General features: G+C 36.0%; 1 protein-coding gene across 2 annotated transcripts in view; it reads left to right on the top strand.

Annotated features, from left to right (window-relative positions):
- The window catches only part of UNC13C (unc-13 homolog C), a 558456-nt gene that overhangs the window by 97102 nt on the left and 441916 nt on the right, over window positions 1-19438 (top strand). For both annotated transcript variants that reach the window (XM_077764313.1, XM_077764311.1), the window contains exons 2-3: window positions 7222-7244; window positions 7820-7884. In XM_077764313.1, the coding sequence (XP_077620439.1) occupies window positions 7222-7244; window positions 7820-7884 (88 nt within the window). The remainder of the gene's footprint in view (window positions 1-7221; window positions 7245-7819; window positions 7885-19438) is intronic.

Here is a 19438-nt window from a genome sequence, read left to right as displayed (position 1 = left end):
TGCTACTTCATTTGTGGGGATTTGGGGATTACGTTTTTGTTTTAAGCTTAGGTTTTAAAGTTTTGTAAATAAAATTGTGAGTATAGTTGACACACGGTGTTAGATTATTTTCAAGTATACAATATATTTAACATTACTATATAGTTGTGGTACCTGGCTAGCTTAGTTGGTGAAGTATGTGACTGTTGATCTCAGGATCATGAGTGCAAGCCTCATTTTGGGTGTAGAGATTACTTTTAAAAAATTGTTAAATTGCATTTGTGCGTGTGTGTAGAATTGTGGTATAGGTGGGCCAGAGAGCAGAATCTTCCCATATCATCCTTTTCTGCTTTATTGTCGAGAGGACTGGATTAGATCCTTAAAATCAAAGAAAATTCTGATCATGTCACATGTCAGTCTCTTGCTTGAAAACAAACTATTATTCATTACACTTTGAGTATAATTTAGATTGCTTAGTGGAATAGATCAAGATTTTTAAGCAATAAATCATACCCATCTATGCTTTATTTCTTATAATTCTTTACTGTCATAGTCCCACATTTCAGTTCCTAATGCCCCATACTCCCTAAAGCTTCAAAGTCCTTGCAAAAATTTTCCCTTCTAAGAATGCCTTCATTCAACTGACAAACACCCATTCATAAATCCTTATCCCCATGAATTGTTTACAAACCCAAAGTCCTCTCTGGCTACAGAGTTAGATCTTTTCTCCTTGCTCCGATATCAACATGTTCATACATTTCATATATCCTTACATATTGTGTTGTCACTGTGACTCAGTTTTTCAGGTTACGCCACCCCCCCGCCCATAACTGAACAGAAAAGTGTATGAGATATGAACGTGAATCTCTCACCCAGCATCCACTCTATTATATCCAGAATTGTACCCGAAATGAGAGCCAGACAAAGGATTTCCTCTGGTGTGGCAAGATCTAATGAATATTGATAGCCTCACAAGACAGTTGCCAAGATTCAATAAAAGAGCAGATAAAGTGCTCTGCAGAATATCTAGCACATAGTAAGCACTCTGTAAAGGTTAATGGCAACTCAGCAATCCCCTAATTATAACATACATTTTTCTCTGGACTGTTCAGCTCTCATCTCATGACTTTCAGGCATGGTATACATGTTTCAAAAGTCATATGTATTTTGATATGCTGGCAAATAAAGCAAACTTATTTCCAAAGTGGATACTGAACAATGTTATCACTAGTGGGAGATTTACACGATCCTTGAAGGGTCCGAGGGCAAAGAAGGACATTAGAACAAAGAAGTTTAGGGAAATTGCTAAGCTAGATAGGCCTCCAGAACTCAGATTCCTTATGCATTTTGAAATCTTAAGTTCAAATTTTCTTTAAAAAGTGTCTTGGGGCACCTGGGTAGCTCAGTCAGCTAAGCATCCGACTTCAGCTTAGGTCATGATCTCACAGTTTGTGGGTTTGACCCCCACATAGGGATCTGTGCTGACAGCTAGCTCAGAGCCTGAAGCCTGCTTTGCATTCTGTGTCTCCCTCTCTCTCTGACCCTCCCCTGCTCACGCTGCCTCTCTTTTTTTCAGAAATAAATAAAACATGTTAAAATTTTTTAAAAAAATTAAAAGTGTTTTATAACAAGGATAAAATACCAAGAGAGAAAACATGATTTTTACTTTTACTTTAAATCATGAAGTAATTATAAATATCTCAGATTTAGGTGGTAGGTACTAATATTTTTGGTGATAACTGGTGAGGAAATATAACACTGAAAATGAATTACACCTAGAGAAACAAAATCCTAGAATTTAGAGCTAGAAGCTTTACCTATACACTAACCAAACCCTTTTATTTCACTTATGTATGAAGGAAAAGTGAGTGCTCAGAAGGTCATATGTTGACTTAAATCACATTTAAATTTCCTTCTCAAGCATGCTCACATGAGAAACACTGATGGGTTTTTCATACTCAGGAGACGCACTTAAATTACAGATTTTCCTATAAGCTTTAGCTTTTAGTTTTTTAGGTTCCTATGCAGCATGGTTGAGTAAAATAGTGATACTCACCTAGTAAATATTTTATAAGCTAAATTTTTTTAAAACAAGTTTGTGGAGTATTGAGACATTAAACAATGTACAGTCACTGGATCCCCATCGTAATCTTATTTATAGAGGAGTTTTCGCTGTAAAGTAGGGGGATACATTGTGGTCTTAAATTAACATTAAGTCACTGAAGTGCAAAATGACTTTATTGTGCAGTGATAACACTGTTGAGATAAGGAGCATTGGGAACAACCTTATAAGGAGTATCCAGCATGTAACAACAGAATTTGTTTGTTACAGTTTTTCTTTGTTGTGTAATTACAGAGGTTTAATCAGACAAAGCAAAAACATCAACATGTGTAACAAAAGGCAATGTGTCAGGGTACAAAGCCATTCTGAGTGAGTGAATGTGTGTGTGTGTGTGTGTGTGTGTGTATACGCACATGTGCGTTTACTGATACAAATATGTAACAGGTATAATGAATATGTAATTATACATATGTATATGTAATATATACCTATATTATACAAGTATTTATGTACATACACCATAAACATTTCCTATATTTTTATATAGTAATTGTGTTTATTTTAAGGGTCATAAATTATTGAATCAAGGTCATAAAACATAATTTTCAACCCATATGTCTATACTTATCATATATCATTTTCTGTAAATAATGGTGCAGATCTTTACACATGATTTTTTTCTTTATGACTTAAAGTTATGTTAGTTTCCTAGGGCTAAATTAACAAAGTACCATACACCGAGTGACTTAGGATGGTAGAAATCTATTGTCTCACAGTCTGGAGGCTAGATGTATGAGACCAAGGTATGCTGACAGGGCAATGCTTCCTGGGAAAATTCTAGGGAAGGGTCTGTCCAGGCCTCTGTCCTAGCATCTGCTATATAGTTCCTTGGCTTGTGGCAGCAGAGCTGTGATCTTCAGATGGTGTTTTTCTTGTGTGTGCACCTGTCTCCAAATGTCTTTTTTTTTTCTATTTTTTTTAAAGTTTGTTTACTTTTGAGAGAGACAGACTATGAGCTGGGGAGGGGCAGAGAGACAAGGAGACAAAGAATCTGAAACAGGCTCTAGGTTCTGCGCTATCAGCACAGAGCCAGATGTGGGATTTGAACCTACAAACAGTGAGATCATGACCTGAGCCGCAGTCAGACACTTAACTGACTGAGCCACCCAGGTGCTCTCAAATGTCTCCTTATAAAGACACTGTGGGTTAGGACCTTAACATATTAAATTGAGGGTGTGTAATCCATAACAAAAATAATTTCTTAAGCATCAACTTAAAAAAAGTTTTCTTCAAAACAGAGCCTACTTGCTAGACATGACTAAAATTTTTCTAAAAATTCTATTAGTTTTCACTATCATCAACCATGTATCAGTATTAGATTAATGACATCAGTGTTTGGTATTATTTTAATATGATTAAAATATACTGATCATGAGAAATTTTTATAATCTGAGACCATTTTAATAAGTTGATCATTGTTCATGTATTCTAATTTGTGAATCATCTAGTCACATTGTTGACCAATTTAAGGGTGTATTAGGCTCAACATTTTAGAGAGCTCTGAGTTCTTTATGTACTAAACATTAACATACATGTTTTTAGTAAACATATTTCATTTTCTTTTTGGTTTTATTTTTTAAAATAATCATTTTGAGAGAGAGCATGCAAGCATGAGCCAGGAGGGGCAGAGATAGAGGTAGAGAGAATCCAAAGCAGGCTCCACACAGAGCATGGAGCCCCATGTGGGGCTTGATCTCAAGAACTGTGAGATCATGAATGGAGCCAAAAACAAGAGTCAATTGGATGCTTAACTGACTGAGCCACCCCAAGTCCCCTCTTTTTGTTTTTATATACAAAAACACTAAACAAGCATAACAAAACCTCTAACTATAAATGTATCTTCTTATTCCATAGGGTTAATAAATATTCTATTTCTACTTGTTTTTCCATATATTATTTAATACATTTGGAACTTCATGGACTATGTGTGAGATACGGATATAAAAATATTTCAGATGTTTGACCTATGTTCTAAGCATCATTTATTGACCAGTATGTCTCTTTGTCTTTGATAACAACCCATCCTTCCTTATTTGTTGAATTGTTAAGTATAAGGTTTTGTTACTTAGCTAATTTTGTTGAACTACTACTTCTATTTTGCCAGGACAATAATGCTTTAGTTTGTATAGATTTTTAATATTCTGATATATTTTCCTCCTAATTCTCCTTTTAAAAAGTCTTACATATTTTGACTTATTTACCCAGTTTTACTTGAAAAAAATTTTTTGAGAGGTGAGTGCTTGCACACATATGTGCCAATGAGTGGGGATGGGGCACAGGGAAAGAGAGAATTTTAAACAGGCTCCACCCTCCTTGAGTGGAAATCAAGAGTGAAAGACTTAACCAAGTCAGTCAGGCACCTCTGTACTTGAAATATTAATCCTATAACAACTTGTTAGGATTTTAACTTATATCTTGTAAATCTTTTATAAAGTAATTCATCTTCCCTATCAAGGAAGATAAAATAAATTTTATTTGGTGTTTTAGATACTTACATAATTTGTTGTAGCTTTTTTAAGGTTGTTCACTCAATGTTTAGCAAAGATTTATTGGTGTCTACTACATTTCAGAATGCAGTAGAAATTAGAAGGTTGAAAATAGATAAAATTAAGGAGCTTGTATCTATTAGGACTGCAGATAAGGAAACTGACAAAAGATGGTGGTTAGCCAGGAGGAATGCAGTGTGCAGTGCTCAGTCATACAAGCCATGGATCCCTGACAGGTTACAAGTTGCCAGGAGAGAGCGTTACACTTTAAGTGAGTTTAGGAGGCTGACAGACAGCTAGATGAAGGGGAGCACTTGTCTTAAGGGAAGAAAACTGAAAATGCGAAGGCATACAGATTTAGAAGAGCATGACCTAAAGATGAAATGATGTGAACTACACTGTGGCCTAACTGTAGTATGTGAATGAGGGCTCATTAGTCTGCAGTAGATATAGACCTGTTTTCTCTTGTGTGGGCATTGGGTAACGGTGGGTTTAAAGAGGGAAGGGAAGTGGTGTGATTTTATCCGTATTTAGAAAGATTTCAAAGCGGACAGTGTAGCAGGTAGACAAGAAAGGAGTAGGGGTGAACGAAAAAGGTTTGTTGGTAATTAATAAAAATATGTACTCGATGAAGGAATGAATAATGAATGAAAAAGTTGAAATAGATTTAGCAGCTGAAAAATAATTAATGACTTTAATATTACCTTGACTCAGTGGAATGGTTGATTTAGAAGCCAGTTATTAATAGGAGACAGTGTTAAAGTCATGAATATTTGAAATCAGATCTGTTATTATTTATCAAGCTAGTTACTGGGGGTTTGTAGAAAATAACTTAATATTTTTATTTGTGTTGCTTATATGTTCACTTTGCTACCTGTTATATTTAACCCTAAGAGTTTTCCAGGTGATTTGTCTTTGGGGTTTAAAATTACAATGCCTGAAAGTACCGACTTGGTTTCCTGCCTCCTAACATTTGTATTGTTTAATTTTGCTTAAATTGGTCTGCTTAAATATATTGATCAGAATTTCAAGAAATCTATTAAAATGATGGTTGTGGGCATATTTATTTTTCTTTCAATGATAATGGGTATGACCTAATATTTCACACTTAAGCTTATGTCTCTGGAAATGTTTTTTTTCCAACACCTTAAACTCAAGTAAGATTCATTCCAATATGATTTGATACATGGTTAAAAAATGAGAGGGTTTTGAAATTTTATCGAAGAACTTTTTGGTACTTACTGAAATGTAGATGTATATTGTCTGATGAGTTGATATCTCATATTAAATTGGTTATTCTATGATTTTAAACTATGCTTGTGATGATTTCCATGGATACAATATATTCTTATTTAATACTGAATTTTGTATATTGTATGCAGTATGTTAAAATATTCACGGCTATCCATAAGGTTGGTTTTTTACTACTTGTGCTTTTATCTTGTTTTAGATTCAAAGATACACTTCTTAGGTTTGTGAAATATGGAAACTATTGCACACAAATAGTTACAGTAATTAAGCCATACTTAATGAGTCAAGAAAACAAATACATTGCAGATTTTTATCAATAAAAGTTGCCATTGAGCTACATGACCCAGATAAATCTTTATATTGCTGGAGCTAATCCATAAAAATGAAAGGTTTTGATTACATGAACCCCAAGGTCATTCTAGGTCTAGATTTCTGCCAACTTGTATTCATAGAGAAGTTCTTCCAGCTCATTCATGTTAATGAGCAAAAATTAGTAAGTTTAAGAGCAGTATTAACCTGTAAGATAGAAATGGACGATGCCATCATGACCCTGGCAGATTCAGACTTGAGTTAAAAATGAAAATAGTCCATTGTTGATCTACTTGGGCCCAAGAGCATTGAAACTGAGAAATGTTGACCCTGTGATGTTTCTTAAATGGCACTGGAGAACTGGGGACAAGCTACCCCTTTCTCTCTCTCTTGTTCAATTTACCTGAAACACGGGACTTAAAGGGCAGCAGATCAGGGGCCCTGAGTTTGTGTCCCACTTCTGCCATTGACTAGCTTTGTGATCTTAATCATGTCATTTAACTGCTTTGGACACCAGTTCTCTTATTTGCAAAGTGGAGTATATTTGATTATTCTGTTAACCCTTGAGCTCTATGACCAGCCATAAATAAATAATCCCTTACTAAAACATATTTGATTTATGCAGTCACCTGAGGTTTACTTCCACATATTTTGATCTCACTTGATTGTCCGAACACTATTTGGAGGCCAATAGGCAAAGTATTCATGACTCTTTGCAGAGTTGGGTCTAGACTCGAGACTCCAGAGAATTTGGTAGTTTGCCCAGTGTGCTTAGTAACTGGCAGAGCCCCAGCTGGAGCTTAAGACTTCTGATTCTTCAACTGTGTTCTTTTCTCTGTGTGACACATTGTCTTTAAATCCCGTAATCACTCTTCGATACTTTTCAAGCATCCTGGCACATTTTTCAGATCTTTAAGAGGACAAACTATCCTTTTTCCCTTGGGGTTCAGCCTTGAAATTCTGTTTATGATTTTAAGCAATGTAAAATAGTAACACTTTGTTCATGTATATGTTTAAATGATCTCTTAACGTACTCTCTAACATTTATTCCTTCTTTTCCTGATTCTCTTTCAGATAGCAGTTCTGTGGATGAAAAGGTTTTAAATCATACTTTTTCTTCTCTCCTGAGGGATCTTGTCTTTTGTACATGTTTGTTTGTGACATATTAGACCTATTTTGGTTCCTCTGTTTTAGTTGTGAAATGTGCATGTTACCCAGCTTTCCATCTTTTGGTTGTCCTTTAAGTCTGCCCCCAATATGTTGCATTTCTGAAGAGGTTACACCTTGCCAGCTGCGCTTACTTAGCTTATACTTGCCAACTTAGGGGTCTGCTACGGTCAAACTCAGCATCTGTTCTTAAGTCTGGCTAATCATGATCTCTCTAACAGATTCATGTTTACTGCACATAGCAAGTTTTAAGGGCAAATAGTATTGGGAATATATGTTTTCCTGGACTGTGCCAGTGCTTTTGTTTAAATGCTGACAGCTAATTTCAAAACCTCCACTCACAAAAACATATTAGCTTTGACTTGGAGCTGACCCTGCTTAGCATCTGTCATATTAGGTGTTAAATGTCTAGTGCAGTTGATGCGTGTCCCAAATTAACATATATGGAGCTATAGTATGCTAAATGTTTGCTTTTCTTTTGTTTCGTTCTTGTTTTGCATTTAAGGCTCGAATAGTCAGTGGCAATGATTTGGATGCTGCTAAAGTCTCTGGACTCCAGGCGATTGGTGGGTGAGTACATTCATAATCTTTTTAATTCTTTCCATTTATCAGTGGCACTTGGCTGTGCTCTTGCCGTATGCATTTTGAATGCAGAATGTTGCATGATGGTGTAATTACCTATCTTTACTGTTTTCTTCATTAAAAGACAGCTTCTTTAGTTTTTTAAAAAAATAATGTATAGAGGTGTATACATATATGTAGTTATGTTTACATCTGTCTATATATAAAGGTCAAAATGGATTAGCTATTAATGTTACCATTCTATACAGAAATATGAACACATAATGTTAAATAAGTTCACAATAATAGAATTAATACTATCTTTTGATCTGCTTTTTTGCAACTTAGGAAATATCTTTCTTTGTCAATAGGTAGATCAATGTTTTTCTTTTTACTTTTTATAGTTATTTCATGGTTGGATGAAAATATTTAATTTTATCACAAATTAATGTATGAATTATAATTTGCATGTAAAATGGTAAAAAACACAAAGGATCTTCTTGAATGCTCATGATTACACATTGGTATCAGTTTGGCATGTATGTTCACAGGCTTTTTTCTAATGCTTGCATACATGTTTATGTTTTTATAGAATAATTCTGTACTGTGTATCTCCGTATATTCAGCATAAACTAAGCCACTCTACATACAATAAATGCTGATTTAGTAACAAAATAGTAGCAACTATTGTTAGAATTATTTCCTGTATAATGACTGATCTGATCCTTGAGGTGGCCCAGTGAGGTAAGTACTAGTTTGACCTTCATACAAATTAGGAAACTGTTGTATGAAATAGTGGTAAAAACCCTTTGCCTCCATACAGCTACTAAGTGGCAAATTGAGTATCCAAACCCAGCTAGTCTAGTTGTAGAGTCTGTGATCTTACTCAATAGGCTATTCTGCCTCTGTAATATCGCTTCTTATCTTTTTTTTTTTCTTTTCTTTTTCTCTTTTCCATTTAACAGCATGCCTTGGAAAACTTTTCACTTTATTATTTCTAAGTGATGAAAATATTTCAAAACATTTATAGAACATTCATTCATCTTCTGTTAATGGATTTTCAAGAATATTTCTAGGTGCCAGTATTGCAAATGATACTATAGCAAATACATTAGATTTTTAAAGTGAAGTTTTTGACCAAAGCTTATGTACAGTATAGACCTATTGAAAGATAGATGAGTTTTAAAAGTTTTGACCTTTGAACATAAGTGTATACAATAGGGGTACCTGCGTGGCTCAGTCAGTTAGGTGTCCTACTCTTCATTTCAGCTCAGGCCATGATCCCAGGGTTGTGCAATTAATGGAGCCCTGTCAGGCTCTATGCTGACAGTGTGGAGCCTGCTTGGGATTGTCTGCCTCCATCTCTCTCTGCCCCTTCCCTACACTCTCCCTCTCCTTCCCTCTCTTTCTCTTTTTCTCTAAAATAATAGTAAAGAATACACTCTTTGAAACTCTTCTGTTAAATACATTCACATGTTATTTACCTTAAATTAAACATGTAAAATTTTAAATATGGAGCTCCTGAAAAATAAAATATACCATATATAGTTGGATTTTTTTCAAAAGTCTAATTTCTGTCACCTAACAAGTCACATCTTAATTACTTAATTGTATGTCTATAAACTCTTAACTGTTCTTTAAATTGTGAAGAACTACTCCCATCTCTGTTACAGTGTCACAGTGGTTTAAATGAATTAGGAAAACCAGCTGTGATGAAAGATCACTATGAATTATTCATAGAAAATTTAAGCAAAAATGGATGAGTTTGTCTCCCCTTCCCCACACATACTATTTAAGTTGACAAGATAGTGATAACTTGACAAAATAAAAGTTTATCTTAGAAAATAATTGAGTAGAGCTCCAATTTGATTACGAAAACATGTATGTCATGATCTTGGAGACTTACCTGACTATTTGATCTCAGATTTCCTCTAAATCCTCCCTGCTTGTGGCATCCAATACTCGATAACCACTTGATTTCCTAACTTGTTGCTAAATATGTAGTTTTATCAATGTCAAAGCAAGTTAATCTAAACACATTTTCTAAGTGGAAGGTGTGTAAATGCACAGATGATCTTGGCATTTTGAACAGATCCTTTCCATTTAATTTTTCCAGAAACTTCTTGTCAAAGACTTTGCATAGGATTTTAGTAATATGATGCTATGGGAAAAGGGTGATAATTTTCAGTAATTAAGAGAATTTGCCATTATCTGACTATTTCCTCTTGAAGAACCCAAAGTGTACATTGAAGTATAGCCTTCAATTACAACCTTTTATAGGATTTACTTATTTTACTTATTCTGTAAATATATTAAGAAACGTTTTTCTGTATACTGAAGCATTAATTATACATTCATTAACATGAATTAATATAATTCTTCTAAGTATTACAACTTTGATTGTCTTGGAAAACAGAAGAGAGCTGACTTTGAGAATGGAGTCCATGCTTCTTCATGATAATTCTCTCTCCGTCTTCTACTTTCAACATTTGCACTAGGTTAGAGCTAAGCCACATTGATCCTTCCCTCCCCTTCTCAAATAAATGAAGGAATGGCCTATACACTGAAACCAGTTAATTGTTAACAATGCTGCTCTGATTTCTGCTCACCTGTCTATATATCTCATGTAAATATTCCTAGAAAAGACATGGCAAACTCCACTCCATTTTACCTATCTAATTCAAAATAAATGTAAATAGGCTCTGGGTAAAGAGAGAGAAGAGAGAGGGAAAAATCTAGAAAAAAAAATGCATGTTTCAGTGATAATACTAAATTTAACAGTTTACTGCTCCCAGTGATTTTTTTTTTTTTTTACAAATAGTTTATTGTGAAATTAGTTTCCACATAACACCCAGTGCTCATCCCCACAAGTGCCCAGTGATTTTTTAAAATAGTTTGGTAACTTTTTTCATAAATGTACACTAAGAGTAATAATAGAAGCACACACCAAGTCTTAGAAGTACAAAAGGTTTTAGAGGGAGAAATATCTCTCAGAAAAAGTGGAGAGACAGAAGTAGATGAAAAAAGCCTTTGGACCATGACATATGTCTGACTGCTGTGAGAGGAAATGGGGAAGGAAGAACTGGCCATCAAAAGCCTTAAACTGACTGATGAGGCTATAAGAAATTGCCAGATCAATTTGGGGGTGGGGGGGCCCTAGATAAAAGATGAAGTTAGAAGAGTCCAACATTGTGCATATGTGACCACCTTTATTATCTCCACCATGATCAGTCATTGGTTTGGATCAGGTTGTTGAGTGTTGCCTTGGGATGAATACTTTAGTGAATTCTGGAAGTGTGATGTCTGAAGGCTGTCATCCAACTACACTTTTCTCAGAATATTTACCCTGAGGGATTATAAGTGACACATGCCCATGGCCAGCCAGCTTTTGAGAAGTCAAATTGATGAAACTACTTTAATAAATGATAGGGAATGAAGTCAGTTATCTTTTCCAAGTATTAATCATTGGTTGCAAGATGAGGAGCATTGCAAAGCTTTTATATATAGTCTTTTTAGTCTTAAGGTACTAACCTGTCTGCAGAAGAATCCATAAAACTGGTGAGAATAAGGAGAATGATAGTTCGTGAGAGGATATTCTGATCTTCTTGGTTCATTTCCTTCTGTAATCATCCAAATTTTCTGCAGGATAGCTCTCATGGAACTAAGTTCCTCAAAACTAAGTTATGATTCTGAACCAGGCTATAGCTAATTTACCTAACTCCAGGAATTTGGTGATGACTTCGCAACCACTACCAGAATTATTGAACCTTGCAGAAAGTAGTTGATCTTGAGAGAGGTGAGAAAGAGACTGTGAAATTCAGGACACAAAGAGATAGCCAAATAGAAAAATAGAAACTTCCATTTTGACCTCACTCTCAAAGAGGTACAATAAGAGAAAAGGTGTGTGTGTGTGTGTGTGTGTGTGTGTGTGTGTACGTACACATGTACAAGTATAAAAATACTTGCTGAGATTTTCCAGGTAGTCTACTTACTGTCATGAATGAATAATGTGAATGTGAGCCAGCAATTACCAGCCAAAGTTGTGAATAATTTCTTTGCTTTTAAATTTACCTTGATTAAAATAGTGATTTTTGTTATAAAATCTGACATGAGTTAGGTTTTACAATATGTGGATATAGCTGGCTTAATATACTCTTGATATTTGTCAAACTTCTGACATTGCTTTTGTATTTCTCCCTAAAGTTGAAGAGGCAATATACTGTGCTTAAGACCTATTTCCCACTCCTAGTCTTGACCTTCATGTTTGGCCAGTGGCTATAATTATTTACGATGGAGGCTAAGGTTGTTCTTAATCTCTAGAGGCTCTTAATTCATCTTTTCAGCAGTCTCCTTGGGTGGCTGAGAATTTTTTATTTATTTTTTCCCCATCTAGTCCATGAATGAAATTTATCCTTATTTCAGTTAACTCACTTACCTTTCAAGGAAAGGCCCACGAATTCTCCTAAGCCTAGAAAATGGCTCTTTCTATTTCTATATTCCCTTCCTTGGGTCAGTGGTTCATGCTACACAAATATCCTTGCATGCTCTGAACCAAGTGTGCCAAGCATTAAAAAAATGACAGCCCCCATGTACGATAGGTTCAATCACAGTAGCAAGTTACTCTTCACAGATTTTCCTCCAGAGAAATAGGCACAGAATGAGTTCACTATAGATTTAGGCAAAAATAAATTTGGATTAGAGGTTATTAATTATTATAAGAGCTATCAGATGCAGACAGGTCTGCATTCTTAATTCATCATTGAATAGCAATTCAAATCATCATGCTCATAATTTCTACAACTTATTTTTATTCATATTGGCATTAACCTAGTTTTAATCCTCAATACCTTTTACCTAGGTGAATACAAACTGATCTTCCTTCATTAATTCCTCTACATTAAGTTCAATCTATACACTGTTACAGATTAATCTCCTTAAAGATTTATCACAGTCCTTTCTACTTAAATGTGTTTAATGGCCCCTTATTTCTGCAATGTAAAGTATATATCTTTCTACATGGCTTTGAATATCTTGCTTGTATTTCTTCTTGATTTCTATTTCTCTTTATAATAAGGAATTCTTAATTTCCTTTTTCTGTTGCCATTTGGGTCATTTCTATGGTACATGTGAATTTAAGTTTCATAAATTAACAAAATATGCATCTTTCAACCTGATTTTAAAATCTTTAAACACATAGAGTTGGTCTTTTTCACTTACATTTTTATCCCTAAAGCTTATGATAGTGCCTTGCCCATATGAGGACCTCAGTCATAAATTAATCTTGTTTTAGATTGACAGTTTCTTAGATAGGTTGGTTAGAATTCTTTGATAAAAGATCCCAGGTCTCTGGCATTTTAGGAAAAGAATGAAATCTGAAACAATCATGGATGCATGATGAGACATATATGAAAAGTATTGGGAGTATTAAAAACAGCTGGATCTGCCCCCCCCACCACCTGCCCCCCAAACTCCATGTTACTAAATCCCTACAGGAAAAATTAAATCAAGGGTCTTTTCTCACACTAGATTTAAACCCAATTGATCAAAAGGCCACTTTGCTTTTGGTCTTGAATCCTTGTTTCTCTACGTGGGAGAAACTTGTGAAGGCTGTGTTGAATGAATTCATAAAAATATTATTCTAATAATGCTTAGATATAAATTATACCCTTTTATTCTTCCATCTGAAAATACTTTAGAACACCCTAGATATAAATACAGTGTGTTAAAAATTTCCTTTAATCAGTTCTATTGCGTCAAGAAGGAGACCTTTTGTAATTAATGATGGAATGTCCCTTTTCACTTGCTCTTTATAAAAGTAATAAAAGGAGTTGTCTTGCTTAATCCATTAAAGGTTGATAAAACCTGGGATCTCTTAGCTAATATCAGATGCAGTCAAGCCACAGAGTAGTTAAATCAGCCAAGAAAGAAACTTCTGTGAGGCTAGGCAAAGTCCCACCCCTATCATAGACTGTTGATGGAAGGAGGCCCACTAGACCTCAGCACTCTGCCTATAGTCCTCCTGCAGACTCATTATATCTTACATACAAAAGTTTGGCCTAGACAAAGAACCTCTTAATTGGGAAACCTGGTAGCAGAAGGCTACCAACTTAGGAAAACCCATGTATGAAGAATTGACTGCCAAGCAGCCATTGACTTCCTATGCCATCTTCTCAGTCTGCTTCTCACCTCAAAATTGCTCATCTAATTTTGGCCTACTACCAGCAATCAGTTCTCTAGTTTAGGGTCAGCTGCATGCTTGCATGAATGCTTCCTGGGAATGGTTCAGGAAGCATCTTCTCTATTTATCTCTTCTCCATTTAGAAAATCGTGGGGTCACTAGAGTATATTTTGACAGCAGCCACGGAAACCAGCTGTTAGGCTGACTCTTCGACTGTGTGGACCTAAAGACCCCAGGACCATAACAGTGGACCGTTTGGGAACCATGGAAAATACTCTTGGGCATGGGATCTATGAATCTGCAATTTAAATCAGTCTTACACACTTTATAGTGTTGAGTGGATTACAAACCATTTTCTTTAGGCATATTTTTTTCCTACATGTAGCAAAGAATTAGTAATCAAAGAATTAAGAAAATGAAGCTATTTTTTAAAAAAAGAAAATGAAGCTGTTGAGCTCAAGCAACTAATAGCTATTTTTATTAACTATTCAGGTGATTTTATTTTTTTCTTCATAGTTTATTGTGAAATTGATTTCCATATAACACCCAGTGCTCTCCAAACAAGTGCCCTCCTATATACCCATCACCCCCCTTTCCTTCTCCCCCACCCCAATCAGCCCTCAGTTTGTTCTCAGTATTCAAGAGGCTCTCATGGTTTGCCTCCCTCCCTCTGCCCAACTATTTTCCCCCTTCTTCTCCCCCATGGTCCTCCGTTAAGTTTCTCCTAATCCACCTATACATGCAAACATATGGTATCTGTCTGTCTCTGCCTGACTTATTTTGCTTAGCATAACACCCTCCAGTTCCATCCATGTTGCTATAAATGGCCAGATTTCATTCTTTGTAATGTAGTATTCCATTGTATAGATAAACCACATCTTCTTGATCCATTCATCAGTTGATGGGCACTTAGGCTCTGTCCATGATTTGGCTATTGTTGAGAGTGCTGCTATGAACATTGGGGTACATGTGCCCCTATGCATCAGCACTCCTGTATCCCTTGGGTAAATTCCTAGCAGTGCTTTTGCTGGGTCTAGGAGAGTTCTATTGTTAATTTGTTGAGAAACCTCCACATTGTTTTCCAGAGGGGCTGCACCTGTTTACATTCCCACCGACAGTGGAGGAGCATGCCGGTTTCTCCACATCCTCGCCAGCATCTAGAGTCTTCTGATTTGCTCATTTTAGCCACTCTGACTGGCGTGAGGTGTTATCTCAGTTTGGTTTTGATTTTTATTTCCCTGATGATGAGGGACACTGAGCATCATTTCATGTGTCTGTTGGCCTTCTGGATGTCCTCTTTAGAGAAGTGTCTGTTAATGTCTCCTGCCTATTTCTTCACTGGATTATTTGGTTTTCGGATGTGGAGTTTGGTGAGTTCCTTATAGATTTTGGATACTAGCTCTTTATCTGATATGTCATTTGCAACTATCTTTTCCCATTCCGTCATTTTTATTGATTTATTTATTAGTTTCATTGATTCCTTTGCCATACAGAAGCTTTTTATGNAAGAATGCTCGTGCAATTTTGATTGGGATTGCAATGAATGTGTAGATTGCTTTGGGTAGTAATGACATTTAAACAATGTTTATTCTTCCGATTCATGAGCATGGAATGTTTTTCCATTTCTTTGTGTCTTCTTCAATTTCCTTCATAAGTTTTTTTTATCGTTTTCATCACACAGATTTCTTAGATCTTTCGTTAAGTTTATTCCTAGGTATTTTATGGTGTTTTATGCAATTGTGAATGGGATCAGTTTCTTGATTTTCTGTTGCTTCATTATTGGTGTATAAGAATGCAACCGATTTCTTTTTTNGAGAGAGAGAGACAGCGTGAGCAGGGGAGGGTCAGAGAGAGAGGGAGTCACAGACTGAAACAGGCTCCAGGCTCTGAGCTGGCAGTCAGCACAGAGCCCGACTTGGGGCTCGAACCCACAAACCGCTAGGTCATGACCTAAGCGGAAGTTGGACGCTTAACCGACTAAGCCACCCAGGCGCCCCGAATTCTGTTTTAAATGTCTGGTCAAATCCCCCAGGGAAGCCATCTGGCCCAGGGCTCTTATTTGTTGGGAGTTTTTTGATAACTGAATTTCTTTACTAGTTATGGGTCTGTTTAGATCTTCTCTCTCTTGCTGTGTGAATTTTGGTAGTGACTGTGTGTTTAGGAATTTGTCCATTTCTTCTAAATTGCTCAGTTTGTGGGCATATAATTTTTTATAGTATTCCCTGATAATTGCTTGTATTTCTGAGAGATTGGTTGTAATAAGTCCATTTTCATTCATGATTTTGTCTTTTAGATGCTTTCTTGTTTATGTTTGAGAAGCTTGGCTAGAGGTTTGTCAATTTTATTTATTTTTTCAAGAAAAACCAACTCTTGGTTTCATTGATCTGTTCAACTGTTTCTTTGGCTTTTCTATTGTTTATTTCTGCCCTGATTTTTATTATTTCTCTTCTACTGGTTTTGGGATGCTCTTGTTGGTCTCCTTTAGTTCCTTTAGGTGTGCTGTTAGATTTCGTTCATGTGCTCTTTCTGATTTCTTGAAATAGTCCTGGAGTACAAGGTCCTTTCCTCTTAGGACTGCCTTTGCTGCATCCCATAGAGTTTGACTTGTATTTTAATCTTCATTTGTTTCCATATATTTTTAAATTTCTTCTCTAATTATCTGATTGGCCCATTTGTTCTTTGGTAGGATGTTCTTTAACCTACATGTTTTTGGAGGTTTTCCAGACTTCTTCCTGTGGTTGATTTCAAGTTTCATAGCATTGTGAATTGAATGTGTTCGTGGTATGATCTCAATTTTTTTATTTTCACTGAGGACTGCTTTATGTCCCAGTATGTGGTCTATCTTGGAGAATGTGCCATGCACACTTAAGAAAGTGAAATCCATGGCCTCAGGATGTAGTGTTCTGAATATATCTGTCAAATCCATCTGGTCCAATGTGTCCTTCAAATCCATTGTTTCATTAGTGATTTTTCTGTATATTGATCCTATCCATTGCTATAAGTAGAGTATTAAAGTCTCCTGCTATTAGCACATTATTTTCCATAAGATTGTTTCTGTTTGTGATTGTTTTATATATTTAGTTACTCCCGTATTTGGTGTGTAGATATTTATAATTGTTAGCTCTTCCTGATGGATAGACCCTGTAATTATTATATAATGCCTTTCTTCATCCCTTTTTACTGTCTTTAAAGTCCAGTTTGTGTGATATAAGTATAGCTACCCCAGCTTACTTTTGACTTTGAGTAGCATGAGAGATGTTTCTCCATCCCCTTACTTTCATTCTGAAGCTGTACTCAGGTTTAAAATGAGTTTCTTATAGGCAGCAAATAGATGGATTTTGGTTTTTTTACCCATTCTACTACCCTATGCCTTTTGATTGGAGCATCTAGTCCATTTACATTCAGTGTTATTATTGAAATATATGGGTTTAGAGTCATTGTGTTCTTTGTAGGATTCATGCTTGTGGTGGTGTCTCTGGTACCTTGTGTTCTTTGCAACATTTCCCTCATATGGTTTCTCATAGGGCTGGTTTTGTGGTGACAAATTCTTTCAGTTTTTGTTTATTTGGGAAGGCTTTTATCTCTCCTTCTATTCTGAATGACCGGCTTGCTGGATAGAGGATTCTTGGCTGCATATTTTTTCTGTTCATCACATTGAAGATTTCCTGCCATTCCTTTCTGGCCTGCCAAGTTTCAGTAGATAGGTCTGTAACCACTATGATAGGTTTCCGTTTGTATGTTAGGGCCCTTTTATCCCTAGCTGCTTTCAGAATTCTCTCTTTGTCCTTATATTTTGCCAGTTTCACTAGGATATGTCGTGAAGAAGATGGATTCAAGTTCCGTCTGAGGGGAGTTCTCTGTGTCTCTTGGATTTCAATGTCTGTGTTCTTCCCCAGGTTGGGGAAGTTCTCTGCTATAATTTGTTCAAGGACTCCTTTAGCACCTTTCCCTCTCTCTTCTTCTTCTATAATTCCTGTGATAGGGATATTGGTCCATTTGATTGTATTGCTCAGCTCTCAAACTCTCATGTTCCTGGATCAGTTTATCTCTTTTATCTGGCTTCCTCTTTTTCTATAATTGTTGTTTCTAATTCACCTATTCTTCTCTATGCCTCTTCAATCCGAATATTGGATGCCTTCATTTTATTATGCATCTCATTTATAGCATTTTTTAATTCATCACAACTATTTTTAAGCTCCATAGTCTTTGTACCAATAGTTCCTCTGATGTCTTCCATGTATTTTTCATGCCCAGCAATTAATTTTATGACTACTGTTCTAAATTTTGTTCAGTTATGTTGCTTATGTCTGTTTTGAGCAGTTGTTTAGCTGTCATTTCTTCTTGAAATTTTTTTGGAGGAGAGTTCTTCCATTTAGTCATCTTGGTTAGCTTTCTGTCTCTTAATAGTTTTAAAAGCTTGTTTTGCACTCTGCACCTGCGAGTACTGGTGAATTAAAGAAGGTTCTTTGACTTTCCAGGGCCTGTCCATTCAGGAAGTGTTCTTTGAATGGTATTTCTTGGTCTCTCTTGTTGAGACTTTGGTCATTTTATTTCCCTACTCGTAGTGGTATTTGGGACTCTGCACCATGTGTACTTTGGCTTGTTTCTTGGAGTAGCCATGGAACAAACGCACAGGGAACAAAGGCACACAAACACACAGACAAATCCAACAAGCATGTAAACAGAAAGTGAAAAAGAAAAAACAAAAATGAAGAAAAGAAGGGGGAAAAAAAGGAAGGAAAAATAATAAAAAGGAAAAAAGAAGAAAAGAAAAAAAACCCAAAAGACCAAGGACAGTCTGAAAGCATAAAACCAGAATTCCCAGCTACAAATAAAGAGCAGGGTATATGCAGTGCTGATGGAAGAGCGTATACAAAGAGAAATGACAGGGTGGAGAGGAAGAGAATTTGGACAGTGCCCAGGCAGAGAGACTAGGAGGCTTAATTCAGAGATAGAAAGAGGAGAATATGGTAGGTGGTGAGGAGAAAGAAACGAAGGTAACGTTACTCAGAGAAACTATATAATCTGATTACTCCAGAGAGAGATAGAAAGGTAGCAGTTGAGGTGTAGAATATACATTAGAGAATGGATTGAATGTGAGTGTTTAAGCAAACCAGTGACCAGAGTGCCCAGTCCAGCAGAGGGGAGGGATACGAATAAGACAAGGCAAAATATTTCTAAACAGAAAGAATTGATCTAGAATTATTCATGGCCTTGAATCCATGTTGGTCTTGCCCTGGGCTCCGGTTTAAAAAAAAAAAAAAAAAGGCAGCTTTCTAGCAGGGATGAGTGTAGTTTGTTGTAGGCAGGTCTTAGCCTCCGCTGTGATCCTACAGGCCACTCTCTGAGGTCCTGCCTTGGTGGTTGTGGGGAGAAAAATGGCGG

Source organism: Crocuta crocuta, unplaced genomic scaffold (assembly GCF_008692635.1).
Source record: "Crocuta crocuta isolate KB4526 unplaced genomic scaffold, BGI_CrCroc_1.0 scaffold102, whole genome shotgun sequence".
Lineage (NCBI taxonomy): Eukaryota > Metazoa > Chordata > Mammalia > Carnivora > Hyaenidae > Crocuta > Crocuta crocuta.
The sequence above is the reverse complement of the archived record's forward strand: the minus strand, read 5'-3'. Positions and strand labels throughout refer to the sequence as shown.